General features: G+C 40.5%; 1 protein-coding gene across 1 annotated transcript in view; it reads left to right on the top strand.

The window, feature by feature from the left end:
• IQCM (IQ motif containing M) overlaps positions 1–26436 on the top strand; it is a 117026-nt gene that overhangs the window by 4531 nt on the left and 86059 nt on the right. The window contains exons 3-7 of the mRNA XM_050945494.1: positions 2092–2151; positions 3720–3796; positions 12963–13149; positions 15103–15247; positions 18979–19113. Of these exons, the coding sequence (XP_050801451.1) occupies positions 2092–2151; positions 3720–3796; positions 12963–13149; positions 15103–15247; positions 18979–19113 (604 nt within the window). The remainder of the gene's footprint in view (positions 1–2091; positions 2152–3719; positions 3797–12962; positions 13150–15102; positions 15248–18978; positions 19114–26436) is intronic.

Raw genomic sequence — 26436 nt, 5'->3', positions numbered from 1 at the left:
TCCCTCTTGTCTTCTTTTTTCAATCAGAATTGTGAGTTTCCCTAAGAGTCAATTAATGCTCAAAGACAATAGAGAGAACCACAACTGAGGAGTATATTTCACCTGGAGTTAAATAATGCTGAATATAGGATTATTGCTAAATTAAATTGTCACAATACTTCAAATAAGACATGGAACATAAAACAAAAGATGTAAGACAAAGTATCCATGCAGATATGTGTCTTAGGCTATGACTACACCACTAACCAGGGGTGTGATTCCCTTGCTCCTGTACACACATTTGTGGAAGCTCTTATTGAGCTAGAGCGAATATAAATAGTGTAGCCATGGTAGTGTGGGTAGCTCCAGCAGAGGCAAGGCTTAACTATGCAGAGTACATACCCACTGGTTTCAGGCAGGTTTGTACACTGCATGGCTAAGCCACACCATCACTGTAGGTACCACTGTTACCACAGCTGCCTTATTTATACTGTTGCTAGTTTGATTAGAACTAGCATGAGTATGTATACATGAGCCAGGAAATTGCACCCCTAGCTTGTAATGTAGATGTAGGCATAAAGTATCAATCTATACATACACATATGAAGGTATTTTGGGATCTCTTGCTCATGCCACTAGTCTTCATTTTTGTATTTTACAAATGGCCTCTCATAGGGAATATAATTGCCAGTAAATCTCCAGTATTGTCCTTTATCACATCAGAAAGGGCGATTAAAAAAACTATCTTGGGAGACCCATAGAAGATGTCATTCACTCTAAACCAGGGATCTCAAACTCAAATGACCATGAGGGCCGCATGAGGACTAGTACATTGGCCAGAGGGCTGCATCACAATAGGTAATCCAGTTAAAATGAAACAGTCCAGATTAACAGAGGAAAAACCGAAACAAACAAAACACAAACTAAACCTAAACCATAACCAAAAATAAAGCCATCTGAAAAGACAAGCTTTTGGTTGTGAACATTTTTCACATAGAAATAAAACCAGCTTGTAGAATATTTTTGCAGCTCTAATTGCTTTCATTTTATGACAGAAAATGCACCAGATATAGAATATGAATTTTGAGAAAACAATGAGCAGACCCAGAAAGTGCCTGTAGCCTCACTTACATGTACACACAAGGAGTATTGTTGTTGTTGTCTAGAATGGCTTTAATGTACTCTTTGGAAAATTAAGAAACAACAAAGTTAAATGGGTTCATTAAACTTTAAAATGTATTTGACAACGTTTTCACGAAAAGGCACATGGGAAAGTGGATAATGGATAATAGATTGCATAGGCAAACTGTAGAATTACTAGAGTGCCATTATTTTGGATTATTGAGTTGTTTTCATTGAGAGAATATAGGATGTAGTTATGGTTTGCTCACAATTCTTATTTCAATAGAGTTATTTCCAGGAAGAGGAGGAAGAGCGTTCTTTAAAATGAATACGCTTTTAGTATGAGCTACACTTTGACTCTGGCACTGTGGTTCAGTGCTGGCAAACAATAGTACTATCTAAGCAAGGTGGCTCTATAGTTTTGAATTTCCCTGTACAAACTGGCTTATGTGATACTCTGAACTGAACAAAGCATGAGATATCGCATGTGAAAAAATGTAGCGGGTGAGAGCACAGTGCCAGCTATATAATAGTTAGTGTTGAATTTCAGCTTTTAATCTAGTCCACTCACCCTTTTTCAGTCTCTCATGACTTTCTCAGTCAAATTCCTGAAATGTTGTTGGTCTTAAAAAAAAAAATCCCCCAAAATCACCGTATGTCACACAATTTGGAGCTGTTGAAAGTGACATTTTGAAACCTTTTCAGATTAATTTAAAGCTAAAGCTGTTGGCTTTTATTGAGTTATAATAGAAGACTGAAATTTTTGCTCTGGATAAAGAACCTTAAACTCTTCCCAAATAACCCCTTATGCTTAGTCTACAAGGGAAAATTGACAAGCATACGTATAGCCCCTTGTGTGGACACTCTATTTTGGAATAAAAGTGACTTTATTCTGGAATAATTACTCTGCTCACAAAGCATCACTGCCTGTGAGACAAAGCTGAGACTTATAACACTTAGTAAGCTTTTCTCTGAATTCCTGCTGTACAGATGGCACAGTGGGTTGGGGAGCAACAGGCCTGGGAAGCAGCAGAGGAGTTGATTGTGCTGGTGAGGAAGATAACAGGTGGCTTATGAAGTGGAAGGAAGGGCTTTATTGCAGAGTGCTCCTGTTTCAGACAGAAGGCTCTGAATTTAGCAGGGGTCAAGACTTGCAAGACTTGCAAGCCACTTGCAAGACTTCCTGAACCTCATGATTGGATCTTTAAGATAAAATGAGAAGTGGAGCAAAGGAGCTGTGAATGTTGGATAATCATAAGGCTGAAGGACCTTTGGAAGTCTGTAGAGAGGAACTGGCCTTGAAGAGTGGTGGCAGATGGCAATGGGAGAACAATATTACTGGAGGGCAGTGGAAGGGAAACTCAGTATAAGATATCTAGGTGAGACAATTTCTTCTCTAAGCAGTACAGTGCATATTGCTATAACAGCCAATTAAATTCCTCTTGTAAATGAGAGGCAGAATGAACTGAATTGGCAAGTGGATCATCATAGTGCAAAGTGGGAACAGTTCATTCTGAGTCAAACACATGCTTTGCTGCACTGTGAAGGTATTGGGAAGATAAAGCTGGCTTTTAAAGCTCTTGCTGTGAGAGTGTAGCAAAGAGCACCATTAGTGCAAACTTAACAACAAAACTTTATGATGTGCTCCTCAATCCCCTTCTTTACATTCTAAGGGGTTACAATGACATACAAATTGAGGGAAAGTAGCATACTTCAGGATACTCAGTGAAAAAAGTACCTAAAGGATCAATTCATTCTGAAAGTACAAAATATTTTAAGTCCCAAGGGTGTTGCTGTTTTAGTAGCAGTTCTGTTCATCAAAATGTTATCATTTATGTTAATGTTCAGTTTTGAAATGAATAATTAGCAATGTGGCAGTTATTTATGTTTAGAAAAGTGTTTTTCAGGAAAAAAACAAAAACAAACCTATCTTCTACAAATGTGATAGTTCACCTTTGCTCCCTTGACACTGAATTGTGAACTGGTCTGGTCCTGACAAAGGATAATCTCTCTCTCTCTAACATACCAATCTCCCATCCCAAAGATTCAGAGTGTGCTCACCCACATGTGGAGAGCCCAGCGTGACAGATATTGCGACTGCATGCAGTATCTTTGGAGGACCATATTATATTAAAACCTTTCAAAAGTAACTTATCCCATTAAAGAAAATGAAAATAACCCTGGTGCAACATTAGCAATGGATCATAAACAAAACCATAGAGCCTGATGTCATCCTTCTGTAATATATAACTAACTGGCTTAAAAAATGTGAGGGTCAATCCCTATTTTTTTTGGTCTTGTCTTAATTTATTAAGTATTTGTAGAATTTTATTCAAATGAATTTTCCCTCTGTTCCACTGTTTTGTGGGGGCAAGAAGGAAAAGACTTTTCTGAATTTGCAATCTAGAAACAAGGCAGACTGTTGCTGGGCTCATTACTACCATTCACTGCTATGGTTAGACTAGATTTATGTATTTTAGCAGCATAAGTTCTTTCAACAAAGTGTTATGTAAATTTAAAACTTTTTAATATTTATATTTATATTTGAAATATTTGGCAGTATAAATTGTCATGGATTTCTCCTGTAGAATTCACTAGCTCTATCTCTGTCTTTCTAGATGACAACAGATTTGCAGGATGACAAATTAAAGCAAGCTGTAATTACTACTACTAAATCAAAAGGGAAGATTAGCAGGTGCTTCTTTTGTACTAATCTTTCTGGAAAGTCATAGCTAATTGTTATTTTTGTATTGTTTTTCTGGTTATTTTGTAAAGGTGAGATGGAAGAGAGAGCTTTTATTTGCCTTAATCAGAGGTTAAATGATTTACGAAAAAGAAGCAAACGCCTTAGATTTTTAATATTATTATGATGTAAAACTCCACTGTTGTGCTATAACAGCATAATCCTTTCATTGCTCAGCACCCTCAACTCTCACTGGGCACTGAGAACGTGAAACTAATCCATTGAATTACTATTACCTTTGTCTTCTAGCTTGAAGTTGGACCTGCTCTTAAGCCAACTTTAACAGCTGGTCTTAATGGTAGCATTTTCTTTTGCTAGAGTATTATAAGTAGGGCCGTACTAAATTCATGGCCATGAAAAACGTGTCCGGGATGGTGAAATCTGGTCTCCCCCTATGAAATCTGGTCTTTTGTGTGCTTTTATGCTATACTATACAGATTTCTTAGGGGGAGACCAGAATTTCTCAAATTGGGGGTCTTGACCCAAAAGAAAGTTGAAGGGGAGGTTGCAAGATTATTTTATGGGGGGTCACATTATTGCTACTGTTACTTCTGCACTGCTGCCTTTGGAGCTGGGTGGCCAGAGCATGGCAGCTGCTGACTGAGGGCCCAGCTCTGTAGGCAGCAGCACAGAAGTAAGGGTGGCAATACAGTACCCTGCCATCCTTACCTCTGCGCTGCTGCTGACAGTGGTTCTGCCTTCAAAGCTGGGCTCCTGGCCAGCAGCCACTACTCTCCAGCTGCCAGGGGTGGCTCTATGTTTTTATCTGCCCCAAGCACAGCAGTCAGGCAGCCTTCAGCGGCACGCCTGCAAGTGGTCCTCTGGTCACTCGGATTCAGCGGCATTTCTGCAGGTGATCTGCCAGTCCCGCGCCTTCAGTGTACCCGCCACCAAATTGCCACCAAAGCTGCGAGACCGGCGGACCTACCACAGGCATGCTGCCGAAGGCTGCCTGACTGCCCCCCTCACAGCAACTGGCAGGCCAATCCCCACGACCTGTTGCCCCAGGCATGCTCTTGCTGCACTGGTGCCTGAAGCTGCCTCTGCCAGCGCCATCACCAACAGCAAGGCAGAAGTAAGGGTAACAGTATTGCAACCCATCCACAAGAACCTGGTGACTGCACCACAATTCCTTTTTTGGGTCAGGACCCCTACAGTTATACCACCTGTGAAATTTCAGATTTAAACAGCTGAAATCATGAACATTACATTTTTTTTAAATTCTGTTACCATGAAATTGACCATAGTGAACCATGAATTTGGTAGGGACCTAATTATAAGTTATAATCAATGAACATTCAAACAGTGAACAATTTGAGCTGGATTTTTGTGTTTCAATATTGTTTTTTCATATGCATATTTTGTGACAGTTTGAATTATAATAACCCGGTAATCAAAATTCCTCTCCTCCATACGGTGTGTGTGTGTGTGTATGTGTATGCTTTTATTTATGCCATATCTTAGAACTCCTCAAGGGGTCCTGATTCATTACTGCATCCATATTCAACAAAGCACTTAAGCACTTTTTTAAGCACTTGCTTAATTTTAACTTCAAAGCATTTAAGCACGTTCTTAAATCCCTTTGAAGTTAAAGTCAAGCATGCGCTTAAGTGATTGGATGAATAGGCATGGCTACTGAATCTAGAGCCCTGATGATTGTCTTGAACAGGTGAACTTAGCGTATCATTAACTTGAAATGCCTGACCATAAATTCATTACTGCTGCTACAATCAGGGAAAATATACTGGGAAAATAATTTCCAGTTTTGTGTTGAAATTTTAAAAACTAAGCTGCACATTGCCAAAGATTGTGGGCTCTGTATGCAGTCGAGGTCTTTCATATTTGTTAGAGAACACCCAGTACCAGTAGAAGCAGCAAAGAATCCTGTGGCACCTTATAGACTAACAGACGTTTTGGAGCATGAGCTTTCGTGGGTGAATACCCACTTCATCAGATGCATGTAGTGGAAATTTCCAGAGGCAAGTATATATATGCAAGCAAGCTAGAGATAACGAGGTTAGTTCAATCAGGGAGGATGAGGCCCTGTTCTAGCAGTTGAGGTGTGAAAACCAAGGGAGGAGAAACTGGTTTTGTAGTTGGCAAGCCATTCGCAGTCTTTGTTTAATCCTGAGCTGATGGTGTCAAATTTGCAGATGAACTGAAGCTCAGCAGTTTCTCTTTGAAGTCTGGTCCTGAAGTTCTTTTGCTGCAGGATGGCCACCTTAAGGTCTGCTATAGCGTAGCCAGGGAGGTTGAAGTGTTCTCCTACAGGTTTTTGTATATTGCCATTCCTAATATCTGATATGTGTCCATTGATCCTTTTCCGTAGAGAATGTCCAGTTTGGCCGATGTACATAGCAGAGGGGCGTTGCTGGCATATGATGGCGTATATTACATTGGTGTACATGCAGGTGAATGAACCGGTGATGGTATGGCTGATCTGGTTAGGTCCTGTGATGGTGTAGATATGCGGGCAGAGTTGGCATCGAGGTTTGTTGCATGGATTGGTTCCTGAGCTAGAGTTACTATGGTGCAATGTGCAGTTACTAGTGAGAATATGTTTCAGGTTGGCAGGTTGTCTGTAGGAAATCGACGCTTCATTCTCAATTCCAATAGGTTCAGAAAGTTCAATAAAATTCAATTCATTTTTGTAACATGAGACCTTTCATATAATGTATCTAAAAATTTAAAATTCTAAATTAAAATGAGAACACAGCTGGCAAGAACTCAGAGAGAAAATGAGTAGACAATATCTAGGGAGTAAGACTATACAATATAATATATTGTACTCCATGGTTACTATATAACCATTCTATTCTCTACAGTGTGGAGTGTGTTCTTTATATAAACATTCTTTCATAGAGTCCATTTGAACTTTTGCTGCTCCAGCTTCTATACTCTCCTTCAGCACAATATATATGAAAAGTTCGTTGCATTTTTTTAAATCTCAGATACTGTCCTATTGCAGTTCATGAATAAACCACTTATTCTCTGTTGAAGTCTTTCAACAGTATGCTGTTAATCCTTTGTAGATTAATATGATTTCAGTGGTAATCCTTTCATTTGTTGTACTTCTGAGACGCATAATCATTAGCGAAAGTGCTTGACAGATTTTCCAGTAAAGTTCATGTTGGTAGTGCTCTATATTATTCATTTAAAAATTAAATTTGCAGATGAAGTAAATAGATCCAGGGTTAGTCACTCATCTTTCCCCCTTGGTGTCACAGTTTTAATCTAAATCCAACTAAGAAAAATTATTTCATGAGCCAGAGATGCAACAAGTATGGAATATTTTTAGGGTTGTCAAATGATATAAAAAAATTAATCACGAGCTTAAAAAAAGTTGCAATTAATTGCAATTTTAATTGCATTTTTAAACAACAATAGAATGCCATTTATTTAAATATTTTGGATGTTACTTACTTCTGTGCTGCTGCTACAGCTCATGGTACCTGGCACACAACTTGCAGCTCAAGGCAGGCTCTGTGCTGTCGCATGAGGGTTGTATCTTGCCGGAGCCCACTGCCATCTCTCAGACCTCTGGCCATTTCTGGCCCCCAAGGGGCACCATTTTAGATTTTGGTTTGGTGTGAGAGAGAGTGTGTGTGTGTGTCTGTGGGGCTGGGGGAGAGTGTTGTCTCTTTAAGCAGAGCATTTAGTAGCTTGAATGCATTTTCAGCCAGCAGCAGTTGCAGGCGGCAGCACTCATTCCTGAGTGGACATCAGCAACCAGGTACATGGGTGGAGGGAGGGGAACAACCCAACATCAGCCCCCCCACCCCACTTCCTCTCTGCTTAGGAGGCAGGCTCCTAGTCCACAGCAGCTTGGCTGGGATGGCTTCTTGCGGGCAGTGGTGGAGGAGGCAGGAGCAGCAGTGGAGCAGGGTGGCAGGAGGAGGGGCACCCTTGCCCTGAGGCATGCAGCGACACTGCCCTGAGCACAGCACCTCTGGCTGGTGGCCCCCCTCACACATCCCTAAGGCCAGCCATGTCTCCCTTTCCGCCTGGCCACAGCCAAAGGTGTCCGATTAACACTCATTTTAAAAAAAAGTGTTAATTTGTTTTGATTAATTGCATCCATTAACTGTGATTAATTGACAGCCCTAAATATTTTATTGAATGCTTTTTACATATCTCCAAAGAACTCTTCATCTCTGACAACTGAAAGCTTGAGTCATATCTTTCCATCAGCTTCGGCTGCAAGGTATGGAATTGTGTATATGAGAAAATGCAGGCTATGATGTAATAGGTGAGGTTCACCAAACAAAGAGGTCCAACAAAGGGCCTATGCATCCTTTAAATCTCACATATAATTGATATTTAAATGGGATATAGACCTTGTTCTGATCCTTTGCACAGGGATATACCGTCTAGTTTGTTTGAGAAAAGTTTAGGATGAAATATTCCTCCTCCAGACAGAATTGAGGACTAAGATTATCTGGTAGTAGGCACTACATGGAAGTTCCTTGTGACTAGGGATTTGGGTTGATGGAGATTTTTTTTATTGATTTCCCCACACACACACACCCCATTCCCCCTTCTCCATACCAGTACACCTCACTACATTCCCACATTCTTCCTCTGAGGTTTCTCATGACTTAGTCTTTTTCATAATCTTTCCTCTGCTCCTCTTCCCATGACTTGAAGCTTTTACCTGCAGTCCCCTCTCTTCGATGTTCTAGACAAATCACTTAAATTCTCTATGCTTCAGTTTCCACACCTGTAAAATGGAGATCATAAAGATTTCCCAGATCAACAAGGACACTGCAAAGAGTGTCTGAAATAGTTGAGGATCATCCGGTGGACAATTCTATAGACTTGCAAAATGCAAACTCTTTAGGATATCTCTTGGCGCTTACATCAGGGCTATATTTAAATCTTGCTGATTCTTTTTTCATAACATCTTTATTATATGGCCTTTCCTATGCAACCACACAACTGAAGTTTGCATCTAGCTCTAATCATCTTGATTTCTGCAATATCGTCTTCTCTGGGCTTGACAAATGCAATCTTGTCCCTCTCATATCCATTTAGAATACTGCTGCAAAGTCCATTATCCTAGCCTGTCACTTTGTCACCCCTCTTTTGCATCCCTCCACTAGCTCCCCATTCTTTATTTTATCAAACATAAACCACTTGTCTTCACTTCCAAGGACTTTCATAGCCTTTTCCCCTTTTATCTCTCATCTCTCATTCACTATTGAAATATCTAATCCCATTTGTTTGGCTCTTTATACCAGCCTCGATCATGCACTTATTACATTTTCAGACTTCGTACTTTCTACTATGCTACCCCTCGCTCTTGGGTGGAGCTCCACTTAAATATCTGCTTCAAAACTCTACTTAAAATTCTCCTTTTCTGTGATGCCTGTAATAAATTTTAACAGGTAACTACTGTATCAAGACCATTGCCTGTCATACTGACCAATATTGTCTCATTGTTTCCATGTACTTCCTTTTCTGCCTGTCTGTATCTATCTGTCTCTTGTTTTATATTTAGACTGTAAGCAATTTGGGGAAGGGACCATCTTTTTGTTCTGTGTCTATACAGCACCCAGCACAGTGAGGTGCTGGTGCATGACTATGGCACATAGGGCTATGATAATACAAATAATAAATCATAATTTAGAACAGGAACTGTCATTTACCCTGGGCTACATTGTAAGTTTACAACTTTTCCTGAGAAGCTGTCTCATACCAAGAGAAAATCACAGAACAAGTTGTGACTCAGAACCACAGTTCCTTCCTGAGTTCCTCCCTTGCTCTGTAGAAAGAATAGGTTAAGCTTGACCCCCCGGCCAGAGGGAAGACGAGCCAGTGTTCTCCCACTCTCCACCATTCTTCATGGTTGTCCACTTGCTCTCCTCACTATAGGTGGATTTGCAATTCAATCCAAGCAGGGACGTAAGAGGGAAAGGGGGTCTCAGTCCCTCTTTCTTCCCTGCATGGCCAAGTAAGGGATAGGACCATCTAATCCTAGATGTTTCCATAGTGCCTATAACAGTGGGAATCTAGTGGAGGAATCTAGGTGCTATAACAATACTGCTATTAAAGAATAATTAATGTTCACTTTTCTTCATCTACACTGAGTCCTGGAACGATTCTTTTCAGATGTTACATGTAGATGTGGAACACTGACAAGGCCAGAATGCTCTCCGCTCCGATGGCAGCTACAGCACCTTGATAAAACTCTATTGTAGTGGTGTTGATGCCGAATGCCAGTTCTTGAAATTACTTGGTGAATTTATACCATGAGTAAAACATCTCCTGGGGACTGAACTGAAACAACAAACTTATATATCACTAGCTACCCATATATGAGTATCAGGGAACCACAGGTCAATATATGTGAAACAGAAACCTCTTGACTTGGGTTGATAACAGATCAACCAAATCAAAGTGAATTGCAACTTTGTTCAAAGGTAATTTATAATAAAGTAAGTAGGCTGGTCCTGTCAAAGGAGGGTGGATATTTGCCTATACATACTGTAGGATTGTAAATGATTTGATGGCCCAAAGCAGAAGCAGACATCAAAACTTTTCTGCAAAATCAGATCCTGAACTTGACAACCCTGTTAGTTTTTTCTCATGTATTTGCAGCTTGAAAACTATTTGGCCTTTACAACAGCCAAAATAAGTATCCCTTAATCATTTCCAACCTATTAACAGATGGGCCAACAGCTTTTATACATGGGACATGCAAAATACTTCAATATCAGCCAAAACTAATTAGTAGCAATATCTGAACCAAAATTTATAACTGGTGTAATATGTATTAATGCTGATAAGATTACAGTTTAATGTAAGTTTCCTTTCAAACATCATACCTATTTTTTTTGATCTGGTGTATTATAAACTTGAAATACTAAAAATCACTCTTGATTTATCCTCTTTCTCTATTAAGAACAGAGAACACATTTTCTCATAAAAAAAGAAAAGTATTAGAAGTGGTATAACTAATAGAAATCACATAATACAGGAATTAACAAAAATATCAAACGTTCATATTAAGCAATGACACATATAAGAAAGAACAGTGTAACATGAAAATAACATTTTGTTATTTTATTGTCATTTAGGCCAATACAAAATACTGGTATAATCATAATAGGTTGCTTGTATTCCAGTGCCAATTCACAATATTGTACTTTTGTACAGCGCTATAAATAGGCACATGTAAATGGCATAATATTAAATTAAAAGATTTAAACCTTCCGATTCAATTTTCTAATCTCCATTATGAGTCCATGTAAACATCAAAACACTTTAGATGGTGAAAGTTATACAATATACTGCCCTTGGATCTGCATTGCAGTCTACTCACATTTGGCTTTTCATAGATGTTTAAGGAGCTGACAGCTGTCCCTGCACCTAACTGAGGATTTGCTTGTTTATTCCCATCTTTCAAATAGGGCTTATCTCCAGGTCCTCATACCTTCCATATTTGTGTTGTAATAGCCCCCAAGAGGATATGAGTTGACGCAGTGAATGTTGACCAAATGTGAGCGGAATCAACACAATAAGTGATTTCCCCAGACAACAGTATTAAGCTGGAGTTCAGCTTAAACCCCTTAAAAATCTTACTTTACGGGGAAGAAACCCAGAAAGTTAGAAAATCTAAAATGTAACCCTAATGTTTGTGAGTCTGAAAGTAGAGGTGAGATAACCCAAGCAACCTTAACTCCATCTCAAGTGACGCCACAGTATCGGTCATCCTCATGATGTAGATAACGGTCTATGATAAATGTTTCTGACATTTTTCAAAGTTTTGAATTGATTAACAAGAAAAAAACAGTCCATTCTGCTTCTCAGTTCCCCTCTGCCTGTAGCATAGGTGAGGCTGTTTCTGTCTAGCCTGTTTGAGAGAATGATGCAGTCTGATCCACTGCCACAAAGCCCAAACATCTTAGAGCTATTACAGCTGGTGGTGAAAAATATGACAAGAGGCCACCCTTAGCCTCTCGTCCATCTGATGTCCCAGAGCAGACCAGAACTGCCTGCACAATGGGCACCACTGTCTAGGAAAGGGTTGGAGCGAAGATGTCATGGAAATTAACTGATTTGATATATTTCTTAAGAAGCCTTTTATGTTACAATTGCTGTGGAACCCCAATGGCAAATTAAAGTTGCCATCCCCTAAAAAAACCTGGAGGAAGGCAGCAATGTAAACACTGCTTGCCCTTTATTTGAGTAAGCTGCCACTGCTGGTGCATGAGTGAATCAGGGCCAGTATTGATCAGTATCTACTTATGAAAAATGTTATATAAGAACTAGGTGGTATTATTATTATTATTATTATTATTATTATTTGTAGAATGAAAAAGGTCAGAATGCGTATCTGATTGTATGTGAGTGGTGGAGTCACAGATCCACTTTGGAAAGGTGACTAAAATAATCAAAAGTGTTTCTAACCTAGAGAGAGAGAACGGCTGATTGGGTTTTGCGGTATATAGTGGAATGATGGATAAAGTGTTTGTGGATTATATGTAAAGGGTATAATGTGAAAATGCTGTAATGACTTGATTATAGGGAGAAGGCCCAATTTTATAGGGCCAAACCCCTCTCCAAAACAAACATACCCCAAAACGGAGGCTGAGGGGCCAAAACCAATGCAAAGAAAACAAAACTGCACACACATATGGGAAACTTTCAAATGGGAGAAGCTCAGTTTTTCAAACTTTCATATCTTACTAGCACCTTGTTCAATTTATACCAAATTTTAAAAACCCAACCATTCTCCTGTGACAGAGATTCTCAGTGGCATTTTCCATGGAGTAGTTTAGTCTAAGTGTAGGAAATAGAATCACAGTTGGCTTTATAATACAAAGCTAGTTATGACTTTAACTATGAACTGATTATTTCCACTCATGATTGTACCTTTAATACTTGCAGCCTAGTAGGGAATGTGCTGATCTACATGTCTGTAAACACAGCAAATTTTGGATGCTGATTTAGTAATAGGAGATCATGAATGACTAAATGCTTCTTTTAAAGCCAGGAATTCATTGTACAATTAAGTATCAATTCCTTTGCTAGAATTTTGATTTGATAGTTTGTGTTGAATGCTCTACACTTTCCAAAAATAAATTAAAAAAACCTTTTTTGTTTTAATTTCTAGTGGAAAAAACATTGTATTTAAAACTCAGGAAAAAGTCAAAAGAATTGGACCACACTTAGAAATCTTTGAGGCTTTCCATGCCAGAAAGGACCCTAGCTCCAGAAAAGTAATTAGAGCATCCATTTATATTCAGAAATATGTCAGAGGATGGCTTGAACGTACCAGATTCAACAGAGTAAAGGCCAAGGTAATGTGTCAGATGTTATTTTAGCATTCTGCCTGGGTAGTGTTAAAATTCTAGGAAAGTAGCCTAAGCACTACTGCTTTTTATGATTTTAATATGAAATATTTGTTTTATGTCCAGGCCCAGTTAGCTCTCTATTGTAACTGCTGTGTTGAACACCGGGGGCTGTTTGGAAATTCAGTGACAATGAAGATAATATCTGAACCTTCCTGCTCTAAATGGACAGATCTTCATCACTTGAGCTTAATGAGAACCTCCATTAGCTTGTAGGAGTAAAGGGCCTGTGATTAACATTTGATCCCTTTTAATTCTGTCCTGAAGAGAACTACGGCACACATACATTCTAATCAGTTAATTCCGGGATTTCTTTTTCACATATAAAAACAGCATAGGTTTAACAACCTGTTCATTATCTCTCTTCTTTACTCACCCCCATTTTAAATATCAAACACTTGAGCTAAGCATGCATAGAATATGTCATAAAATTGTCCTTTTTGAAATGTACTTCTTTTTCAGACCGTGAGTCAAATATGAGCTCCTGCACATAGGGTCAGAAAGCACTGGAATGTTTACTTTTGCCTTCCATTTCAATATGCACAGTAGTTAAAAGAGGTCTTGCTTACTGCTGGCTATAGAGATAACACAGCTCCATCTCAGCAGGATTTCAGTCTCTAGGTAATATGCAGCCCTCTAATCTAATAAGTATTCCATAATCTAACCTGCACCTGACTCAAATAGTTGGTCTATTATAAACTGGGGTCTTCATTAACCTGTTTATTATATGAATGTATAAATCAAACTGAAAACCATACTTAAAGGATTTCCAAGAATCCTTAAATAGAGCTAATACAAACCAGATAAAAATATTCCATAATCGTCAAACTGTCCTAAAATTCCACTGCGAGTATCCTGCTTTATATACTACAAAAAGTGGCTGTATTGTTTATATGATTAAAGATGAACTGAACTTGCATAGTTTTGAAATCGGTTGTTGGACCAAAGAGAATGGGGCATATTTTCCCTTACGTGGCTATATTTTGGACTGAACACTGATTATTAGATTCACTGGTTGGCATTTAAAAGTCAGCTATTACTGTACCATGGAATCTGAGATACCACATTATTTTTCTATAATGGTGTCTGATGATAACTATGGTATCTGATGCAGTTCAGTGGCTGCTGTTACCCTGATCACCATTAATGAATTCACAGGTAAGCTATTCTGATTCAGTCAATGATTAAGGTTTTGTTTGCATTTATTAATCCTTCATGTTTCTGGAAATATATATAATGATATAAATTATACTATCCATTTTAAATCTTTTTGCAGCACTGATATTTATTAACTCCTGCCCCAATCCAGTGCCCACTGAAGTCACTGGAAAGGCTTGTATTGATTTCAATGGGCTTTGGCTCATGCCCCATATCTATTGTTTCTTGAAATCTCAGCATTACTTCATTTGGCAGTTGTGATTATCACATTGCTGGTGTAGTATGATGTCAGTCACATGATCCTGCCATACTGATGCTTCTGACAAGTTTCCCCTGTTCCTTGGTAATTGCTCCGTCCCACTGTTCCTTTGTCAGATCCCTAATTCTGACAAATAAAAACGTCTGCATCTCTTCATTATTCCAGCTCTGTTCTTGTAGTCTTCATGTACCCCACACATCCCAAAATATTTCCACTTCAACATATTTTGAAAGGATCAGCCCTTATTAGCACTGTAGACTGAAATCGGGTCTTGTACACTCATCTTTTATATATATCACATGATGCATAACAGTTTTTCAGATCTACAGTTACTTATTTATGGCAATAGAATTACCTCTCTTCACCCTCCTTTAAGATCTTATTTTCCTCTGCACATCTATCAGTTTCACCTCCTCATCTGCTTTCTTTACTTATCCTTCACTATTTCTAAAAGTAATGAAAATGAAATATATCTGTAATTGCAGGCTGCAAGTCATGGACCATCCCTTTCAGCAGTTGTAAAGGACTACCGTAAAATGATGAATCGCATTCAACGTCGAGCTGGTGTTTTGAATCCATCCACACCACTAAAGTATTCAGAACTAGAAGAGTGGTTGGACAAGAAAAAATGTAAGTGCTGTTAACATTTTTGTACAGAGTAATCTTTTATTCTAATTTCAGTGGTTGAATCTGTTCTTAAGTAATACTACTCATTTATCACTTCATTTTAAATTGCTCCTTTGTGGAAAGGACATTGCATGTTTCTGTATGCACAACTGCTTTTGTAAGACGTCATTCTGGCCTTCAGACTGTGGGATTTATGTCAGCATGGGTACAACAATATGTGACATAGTCATTGCACTATTGACATTTGCTTTTTGTTTTGTAACTTTCAGATGATGGACAGTGTTATGCACTGTCAGGGAGAAGGAATTCTTAATGAGCTGGCAGGTGGCAGAGGAGAAATTTGCAAATCATCTTAATACTTGCTATAGTCTCTTCACTAACAGTGATTGCATTTAAAAATTCCTACTGGTTCAAGAATTATTACCAGTATGCCCCATTTCAAGTATAGTGAATCTCTCTCAAACTAGTAGCATCTTCCAAAATAGAAGAAATTACTTGTGAATATAAACAGCTTTTTGTGGAAAGATCTCTGCATTTTTTATGTTTCATTTTTCAGACATTTTATTCACAGAACTATTTTTATACTGCATATTGCCTTTCCTACAAGCTCATTTTAGTTCCAGTCTAGTGGCTACTCCATAGAAGAGCATAGGTTGTGGAATGGCTGTATATTTGTACGTGAGAGGCACTCCTGTATAGCACAATGTGAAGTCATCATAGACCCTATGCATGTACTAGGGTACGCATTGGAGAAACTGGGCATGATGATGATAGGTTGAGACTAAAGCCAAACAAGTGGTCTTTTTTTTTAGGGGGTGGGAAGATTTTACTTCTCTTGATCCACGCCATCACTAAGTGCAGGGGAACACCAATAGGGTGGGATATATTTGATGGGTAGCAGCAGTGCATCCTTGCTGCTGTTCTGTTCACTCTCTTCTGCACTGTTTTGCATATCACTACTGGATCAATCTTTGGGACATAACAAAAGAGTAATAGGATGAGTTTAAGAAAAAGAAAATTTTAGACTGGAGAAAAAGTCAGCAAAACTTCCTCACAGTGAGATCTATTATACCGCAGAATATTCCCCACAGGAAGTGATAACAGCCCTATCACAATGAGTATGTAAAATTAGACTGGCAAAAGCACTGAAGGGCTGACATACTGTAGCAACTGCTGCGGTGAGTGGGAGCAGTACTGTCCTAACAGAACTTTTCAGTGTCTGTCCTGTGATATCCAGCCATGTTGGAGGAATATATTGACAGGATGTTTCTTCAAGATGGGTAGCATTGTTAATGTTGATAATTAAATTGCCCTCATCAGGTTTTAGAGTTAACTCACCATTGGGATGAATGGGTGCAGTTTGTGCCTCTGAGTTACTGGTTCATTCCATCTTTCTGAAGTCTCAAGAAAGCAACAGTATACACTGATTCCATAGTACAAAAATTACCTTCACATCCTAGGGTTGGAAACATGTTTTCAAAGGAACATGTAAATTCTGAGGAAGCTAATGGGTCACCAGATAAAGATAGGAACTAGATTCCAGCCTGCTTGGTTTCCTTTGAGCTTCATATGTAGAGCTTAATTCTCATTTATGCTACATCCCTTTTACTCTGCTTTGGAATGTATACTTATTTTAAGGCCCCTTTACACTAAGATTTTTCTTTTCAGTGTCATGTAATGTGTAGTATTGCATGGATTTTTAAGTCACTGAGGCATTAATATGAAGACAGAAAAATGTACCCCTTCAAAGCTTCTTTGCAGACATAAGATGTTACATCCTGACATTTTGTTTCTTGTGGTCCTCTTATCTTCATAGTCCTTGAACATTTAGAAGGAAAAGTCCAGTTTAGCAGGCAGATGTTGTTAGTTTTCTTATATGTTTGTAAGCAGTCAGGATGAGCTCTACCCTGACATCTGGTGGTGAATTATGAAAAGTGCAAAAAGAATTTCAGGAATTGTGAATTCTCAGATATTTGCATGGGCACACCCAGCATAGCCCAGTGCATCCTGGGCTGGTTATTTTGACAGCTCTGGGATCCCCAATTTCTTTGTTATTGGGGCAGGATAAACAAAGTGTTGCCAGCTTGTTATGTGAATAAGAAACTACAAGACTGCTTTATGACAGAAATGTCTCAATATAACTTAAGTGTCACTTGCTAAACAAGGGTGAACCCGGCCCTTGTTGCTGCCAACTCAGAGGGGCAGAAGGGTTACATGTTAAAGTGATAAGTGTGTGCTGTTTGAAGAAGAGAGAGAAAAAGTCCTACTATATGTAGTTGTGTTTTTAATATCAATACTTAGTCCAGTCAATTTCTATTAACTTTATCTAAAAATTCAAATTAATGGTTACATTAATAACTAGTAAACCATTCATTCTGACAGCTAGACTGAAATTGTTTGCTTACTGAGGAGGAAGATTGTCTATAAAAGTCTTTGAGCTATGGTAGATTACCTAAAATGATCTTTAGATTTGCAAATGTAGAAGATTATGCAGACATTTTTATACTTTGCATAATTATTTGCCTTTTTAGCTTGTAGCCTGCTGTGGAGATTTGCAGGGGCGGCTCTAGGAATTTTGCCGCCCTAAGCGTGGCAGGCATGCTACCTTCTGCAGCTTGCCTGTGGATGATCCGCTGGTCCTGCGGCTTCTGAAGCTGCAGGACCAGCAGACCCTCTGCAGGCACGCCTGCGGGAGGTCCGCCGAAGCCACGGGAGCAGCAGACCCTCCGCAGGCAAGCCGCCGAGGGCAGCCTGCCTGCCACCCTCGCAGCGCCGGTAGAGCGCCCCTCCGCGGCTTGCTGCTCCAAATACGCGCTTGACGTGCTGGAGCCTGGAGCCGCCCCTGGAGATTTGACCAACACAATCTGGTCGTGTTAAAAACATGTGAAGCTGAAGTCATTGGATGGGAATAAGGGTCTTTTAAAAAAGTGACAAATATTGAATTCAGTTGTCCTGTCTTCCGTAATTTTACTTCCACAACTGTCCACCATTTTAGGCAATGAAATCTGACACCCAACCATACGAAAAAGAAAGAATTGAAGATTATGTTCCAGCAATCATGTTTCATCATTCTGGGTTCCATCCATTCCTTTTGTTTTAGGGATCAGTTTTGACTAAAAAATGGAAAGGCTGAGAACAATCTACAAATTAAAAACTGGTCACATTTGTAGACAGCTGACAGACAGATGAAGAAATTAAATTTTCCAAACTACTCACTGCCAGATATTCTCCCTCTTCTACTAAAATCTAAATATTACATTTACCACTTTCCCTCTATACCCTAATTTTTGTAATTCTTTCAAAGTAATCCAATTTGTCTAGAAATATTTGTTTGTTTTTTATAAATCCAACCTATTTACTGCTCTTAGTTCACTTCTAATCTAGAGTGATTTTTTTCCTCATAACAATTGTTTCATTATTTAATTATAGTATATCGTAAAACTTTTCAGGATTACTGTTCTTTCCTGTTTCGAAAAAATGTTGTACCAATTTTCAAATCTTCTAGTTCCTTTTTTGGCAGTTATTTTGTTTTGCAAGTCCAAAGGCCTCATTAAGGCCTTTAATAATTTCACTGGTCATTGTACTGTATGTGTGTATGGTATTCGTACTGTACATGAACCTGGTTCTAAATAAGACACTTCTTAGACAATACAGAACATTCCAACATATATAATAGACCTAGTAAGATTTTTTTTTTAATTTCTGTAAATGAAACTATGAAACTTTTCTTTTAGTTTATGAAACAATGTTTGCCAAGAGGGAGTTCTGGAAAGAGATGAATAAAAGTGATCTGCAGGTATTTTTCAAAGACTGTGGAGAATTACTACCCCCACAGCAAATAGATAAGGTTTTGCATCTGGTCTGTCCAGGTAAGTGTCTTATTTATTTTTTTAAAATGTTTTCAGAATGGTCAGGAAATATGCATTGCAATTTTGTAATGTCTTTGTGTAGAGGCAGCAGAGGAGCTGCTGTTGTTATTAAAAATAGATTAGACAAAGCCTGCTCAAATTTTTCCTCATGTAGTGTTTTACAATTTCAAATGAAAATACACTTTGTAGAGTTTCTTTGTTTTAATAATGCAAGACGCTGATCCTTCACAACCTTGAATGGCATTCATGAGAGTACAAAGAAGCTTAGTGTGCCCTAGTTTGCTGCTCAACCATTTCAGATATCTGCATGCCAGGTACTTGCTTCCTTCCCTACTTTGCATCACCGGGGTGCCAGCCTTCCACCAACCCCTTTAAACATCCTTCTGCACACAGCTCTTTACAACTCAGTGCAACAATCTACTACATCAAACATCCACAACTACTAGTGCATGCATGTGTATGTGTGTCAGTATAATCTGGAAAAGGGGTATAAAAGACAAAAGGGGGCAGAGTTAAGTTTGAAGTGGTGTATGGTAGTCGTGGAAATGGTAACGTGTGTGCTTGTGGATGGAGGATCAGAGCAGATGTACTGTTAAATGTTTAACTTTTCATTTTCTTGCTTTTTGGGGTTTATGTCAAATGCTGTGTATATAGCAACCCTACTGCTTCACAATTAAGTTTTTTGTGCACTTATATTATTAAAGAGAGCAAGTCAATGGAATAAAATGTTATAACAGGAGAATAATGTTATGCTGCAGTATAAAAAGGTGATCACAAATGAAGTAAAACAAACTCCCCTCTCTCTTTTATCAGAGGGATAGCCATGTTAGTCTATATCCACAAAAACCACGAGGAATTTGGTGCCACCTTAAAGACTAACAGATTTATTTGGGCATAAGCTTTCGTGGGTAAAAAACCCACTTACTCGGCCTCACCCCTCTCTCTTGGCAACTAGTGTATCATGAATGTCAATATCTTGCAGCTGGGCTTCCTGCCAGTCAGCTGCATTGAGCATTGGCAAGGGAGATTGGTCCAAAGCAATATAGTTCTCTGAAGCAGAAGGCACGCATTCAGGGGGTAGGCCCAAAGTTTCAGCAACACATCCATGAAGGCTCTCATGGGCCTCCGGCTCTCAGCGACTCACACTGCAAATAGCTCTCACTCCATCCGTGGGTATCACAGCAATTCCTGGTGCCTGTGGACGCCTGGACAATGCACCTGCATCTACATTGCTTCTCCCTGATCAGTATTGAATGCTGAAGTCATAGCTAGCCAAAGCGGCCACCCAACTTTGCCCTGTAGCATCCAGTTTAGCACTTGTTAACACATAAGTCAGTGGGTTGTTGTCTGTCCACACCTGGAACTGAGCCTCATACAAGTAGTCTCGAAATTTCTCAGTGATGGCCCATTTCAAGGCCAAGAACTCCAGCTTGTGGGTGGGATAGCAGGTTTCACTATCAGACAGTCCTCAGCTGGCAAAGGCTACAGGTTTACGCTTGCCTTCCATCTCCTGGTACAGTAATGCCCCCAGACCCTCCAAACTGGCATCAGTATGCAGGATAAATGGCTTGCTTGGGTCAGCAAAGACTAGGACTGGGGCATGAGTTAGGCAAGTAATGATTTCTCAAAAAGCCCTTTCACATCTCTCATCCCACCGTGGCCCAAAGGGTTCGAAGGGGCCATAGTGTCTCTGCACGGAAGGCCCTTTATTTTTGGTCTTAGATTTGTTCTTGCTGGACTGATATCCTCTGGTAAGATCATTGAGGGGTTTTACAATTGTAGCATAGTTTTTCACAAATCTGTGGTAGTAGCCACTAAACCCAAGGAAGGTCTTGAGTTCTCTGTAGTTGCTTGGACGTGGCCATGTAGTGAGTGCTTCTATTTTATCAGGATCAGTACTCACACCCTCTTGGGACACAATGTGACCCACATACTTCACCGAGGTCCTGCAAAACTGGCATTTGTCAATTGAAAGCTTCAAACCATAATCCTCCAACCTATCAAGCACTTTAAGAAGCCTTTCTTCATGCTCCTCCAAAGTTCTTCCAACCACAATCAGGTCATCCAAATAAACTAACGCTTGCAGTAAATTCATGTCTCCCACAACTTTCTCCATAAGACGTTGAAATGTGGCAGGTGCTCCAGAAATCCCTTGAGGCATGCATTTGAACTGATAAAAACCTAATGGGCAGATGAAGGCTGTCTTCTCCTTATCTTCTTCACTCAGAGGGATCTGGTAGTATCCACTCCGAAGATCCAACACAGAGAACCACTGACTTCCCAGAAAACAGTCTAAGGCATTTTGGACTCGAGGCATTGTGTACTGGTCAACCACACTACAGCTATTTAGGGTGCGGTAGTCAATACACATCCGGATTTTCTCATTCTTTTTATGGACCACCACAGTGGATGAGGCGTATGAGCTGCGGGACTCTGTAATGATGCCATTTGCAGCCAGCTCTTGAAGATGTTGTTGCACATCTTCCATCTCAGAAAGAGCAAGCCTCCTAGATCTCTCTCTGAAAGGTCAAGAGTCATGTAGTCTGATGTTGTGCTGTACTCCTTTTGCACATCCCACAGCCCATTAATGCAATGAGAACACCATGGATCTTTCACAAGGTTTCCTTCTTAGGTGATCTTTCCACTCCTCGGACAATGGTGAATCTCCAAAGTCAAACTTTGCTGGGTCTATTGTCGGAACTTGAGTCTCACACTGGGGTTTTATGATTGATTCAGGCTCGAAGAGGTCTGCTATCTTTTGTCCTTGCCTCACAACAACATCTCTACTTATTTCATTAGCAATCAGTATAGTCACCTTTTCTTGGGCTTCAGCAGGTAGGGTTATGACTCCACTGGGGACCAGCAGTCCTTCCGGGAGCTCTCCTTCAACCGACTGCTCTATTATTGCTAATGCCCCTTTACTGCCTTTCAGCCTGGTACTCGTGACAAGCACTTCTTGCTCTGTCCTTGCAGGCACTACTAAGGGGGTTGTACCCATGTACTTCAGTGCTCCAATTGGTAGCTCAGATGTCTCCTTTTTAGCGCTCTCAATCTTCCTATAGGCTTCAGTACAAAGCGTATGGATCATCAGGGTACTCAGATACTGGTCCCCAGCCCGTCGTCTGCAGTAATCCACGAGCACCTTGAAGAGACTGGAGTTGGTCCCTGTCAGCACAGACACATCAGAGGTCCCTTTAGGGTCAGGGCATATTAAGGCAGCTATGTCTACCTCTTCCTTTACCCCAGCAACCTCCTCTGGGAATTCCAGGTGCACTATGACATACCCTTGATAGGGGGTATTCGTCCATGCTGAGGCCATACAGAGCAATGCCAGTCAGTGGCTGTATAGGCAGGTGCCTACGCATCTGTTGGTAGAATGACTGAAATATAGTAGTCACTTGAGATTCAGTATCAAGCATGGCTTTACACTCCGCCCCTTCAATCCTCACCATGACCTCTGCTCAACGCCCTATCAGTCCTGCAGGGATCCCAGCTGGATGGTCTCTTCTGGGGGAATCTTCAAATCCTGTAGGCCTAGGTGGTCTCCGTCCCCAGACCTTCTGGCAGCTACTGAATCTCTCCCAACTGATCCTCAACTTTTCATACACTAAGGAGGGGTTCTCTTCCTTATGGCAGTTAGCAGCACTGTGCCCATCCTGACCACACCGGTAACAAAAGAATTGTCCTTTCCCCCTTCGGCGAGGTGGGACAGTGGCTCTAGGTACTGACTTCTCCATCATCACAGTCTGAGGCTCCTCATTCCTGGAAATCTTAGCTTGGTCAGTGATGCTTTGCAGCTCAGCTATCCATTCCGTCATTTGTTGGGCAAGTTCCTCTGTGGTGCTCACCATCAGTACACTGGCCATTGGCAGTGGCGCTGTGCTGCCTGGTTCCAATGTTTAGGCTTCCCAACACTCGCTGGCCGCCTGCCTTTCTTCCTTTTCCCTGACCTCCTTTATCAGCTGGGAGTAACTTGGGGGATGTTCCTGCCGTTCTCTTAGTCGGAGATGAAGTAGCATCGGGTTCTGATACTGAGTCCCTCTTACAACTTGAGCCAGTCTGGTCTGATCCATCTGCTCAGCAGTCACTGCTCCCCTCATAACAGCTCTCTGAAGCAGTCTCTCCAGCCTCTGTATATAGGCTGAAATGTTCTCACCCCTTTGCTGTCGGGAATTAAGGAATTTACAGTAACTGTCCTCAGGGCCCTCTACGCTCCCAGAGGTATTATCAAAGGCCTCTAGGCAGTCCTTCACACTGATCCCAGGATCAATGAGCTTTAGGGTGCGAATTACATCTAATGCTGGGCCACTAAGGCTCTCTGTTAGACATCTTCACTTTTCTACATCGGGTACGGCCCACTCCCGCAGCATTTCAGTAGTATGCTCCAACCAGGGTTCAAACTCCTCTTCCCCAGCAAATAACCTTAAATTACAACAAGAGTTTGACGTAGCATAGGCCAACACAATCTTTTCCAATGTATGCCCCAGTGCTTTTGACCAATCATAGGCTGCGTCTGCCGCCCCTGAGCTAGAGGCTGCAGGACTGGGGCCCAACAAACCCGACATATTAGCCATTATACAAACAGTAATTTCCTCAAAATATAAACATAATTATTTCCCAGTACAGTGGAACACTCAACAGGTGCTTGCGAGGGGTACTGACCCAGGGATCCTGGACGAGCCCCCAAAAATGTAACCCTTCTGCCACTCTGAGTTGGCAGCAACCAGGACCGGGTTCAGTATCCAGGGGTTCTGTTTCAATAACACCATGCATAACCGGCTCTAGCCCCCACCCAGTGACCTGGGATGCTTACATACCACACCCCCCTGGGCGCCTCTAGGAGGCAATACTTCCCCTCTCGCAAGCACGGAGTCTGAGTGTAGCAAAATCCTTTTAATAAAGGAAGGAAACAATGCGGCATCCCATTGGAGAAACACCACAAACAGGATAACACAAACCATAAGCAAAAACCCACCTCCAAGTACGTTTGGCAATGTCCTTTCCCATTTAGGGTCTTAAGCCCAATCACCCCAAAGTCCAACAACCCGAAAGTCTCTGGTCAGTGCCATCCCAGAATTCCAAGTTTATCTGCAGAGTTTTACCCCCCCAGCCTGGGTGGAAATGGGAGGGAGGGAGTCCACACAAGGTGTTAAGGGGCACCTTACATGGGCCAGGGCCAACTGCTCTGCCTCTCTGTGGAGTTCTGCTGCAGCCTTCACCACGACCAGCTCCACTACACCAGCTGTGCCTCTTCTCCAGCTGTCCCTGCAAACCACTTCACTCCGCTCACTGTTCCATGGGCTGCTCCAACATGCTGCAAACTGCTCCGCTCTGCCAGCCGCTTAATGATAGGTCTTCAGGCTCCCCACTAATTAACACAGCACTCAGTGATCTCAGCTCTGCTCCTTCAGTGATTTCAGCTCTTAGTATGGGAGCCCTGGTGCTGGTGCACCATTGGCCTAACATGAACTCAGCTCAGCAGTCTCTAGATGGACTCCTAATGGAATCAAAATTAGCTCTACTCTTTTACAGTGGAGAGAGGAGGCTGGGGAAGAGAATGAAGCAGTCTTGGAACAGCTTAATCTCTTCCCTGATCTTCTGGGCAGTCGCAGAGAATTCTATGAATGGAACTCTGGACCCAGCCTCAGACACTGAGAGACAGGGAAAGGACAGGTGGCATTTCCAGATTCCATTGTGCAGCAATACACTTTTGTTTTAAATTCATGGTGTTTGTGGCCATCCTTACCCAGGTTTGCCAGTACATCCAGTAAGTGTGGGAAGGTGTGAAACTTGGATATTTCTGATAAAATGCAGTGAAAGAACTATTGGTGTTTGCAATCAAATTGTTAGTATTGAGATGAATGAGATGTTGGCCACAAGTTTTGGGTGCAGCTAAACTGTAGTCAGCATTGCACCCAAAGGGAGCCCCAAGGAGGTTTTATATCACCTTTGTGGCTCCCTAATTTTGGGGTCAGCCAGGTTAGTCAAACATTTGTGAAAAGTGACCCTGTTTTGGAAAACAATAGATTTGAGGTCCATGAAATTCAGGTGCCATAGTGTGATAAACTCATGTTCAATTGTATCACCTTTGGTTTGTTAATGACTTACTTTTATCAGTGTGATACTTAGTTGAGATTTTTAGCCTACTGAAGTTGAATCCCTGGGTAGTAGGTTTTCCTCTGAGTGTCTGACCCCATATGTCACCTTACACAATAGTATATCTCAATAATGTTTACTTCTAGTAAATTTAATTAATTTCTCATGGAAAATCATGCATTGTATGCCATTTAGGTCACATTCCTTAGACAGCCTGAATAAGACCAGGTATTTTTAATCATTTGCTCAGTCCTCATCACTATGGTAACGAGATTTTATAACTGTGAGACATATTTTTAGTCTAATATCCTAGCTTTTTTAAAGTATTGCTACTATTCACTATGCTCACAGACAGGCCAGCAAAGGTTAATGTTCCTCCACTCATTATTTCATTTGTTTAGCAACTCTTAGCCATAGCATAGTTTCAACCTTGGCTTCACCAGTTTGCTGCCAGGGAATGGACTGGTCAGAGAATGAATTTGTAATGGCAAAGATGTCTAAAGTTTCACCAAAGCATAAACATGTAGATCATGAAATATTTATACAGCAGCCAAAAGTGTGCCAGGTGCTTCTGAGAACAAATGTGAAGAAGACATAATGCCTGTCCTGAGCAGCTTGCCATCTAATTTTACCTCTAGTATCTAATTTTGTATTTGTTGCCTGAATCCAAGTATCATCAAAGCAATGGGGCCTCTGAAAATAAGTGTCACCAGACTTCAATGGGCCTGGTTCACTAATCTCCAGTAGCAACTTTTTGTCAGTCCAGTCTTTGGTGCCATTAAACTAATAATAACCTGGGAGTGAAAGCTTCCATGTCCCATTATTATCCCTGCAGCTGTCTGGTATTCTTATTTAATTACAGCCATTTTACGTAATTTCAGATCTCGCTTGTACTACTTGGAATGGATCTATTTCTTCTTTAAAATAAGTTATTTCTGTGTAATAAAGGTATGTAATTGAAATACAAGCCTAGAAATGGGATATATGCAACAAAATGTTAACTAGCTAAAAGTATGCAGTAGTGAGCTTTATAGCAAACTGGAAGGAAAATTGTCAATTGCAGGATATGAACAACATATGAATAGGAAATATAATATAGAACACTGCATAGCTAGCTCTGCTAATACAAGGATACAGGGCTATTAGAGATGCCACTTTAAATCACTACTCCTTAAATGATAAATATATTACAGAGAGCAAGACTCCAGCCACTGAATGAATGTTGGC

This window comes from Gopherus flavomarginatus, chromosome 3 (genome assembly GCF_025201925.1).
Source record: "Gopherus flavomarginatus isolate rGopFla2 chromosome 3, rGopFla2.mat.asm, whole genome shotgun sequence".
NCBI lineage: Eukaryota > Metazoa > Chordata > Testudines > Testudinidae > Gopherus > Gopherus flavomarginatus.
This window is presented reverse-complemented; position numbering and strand designations above follow the sequence as displayed.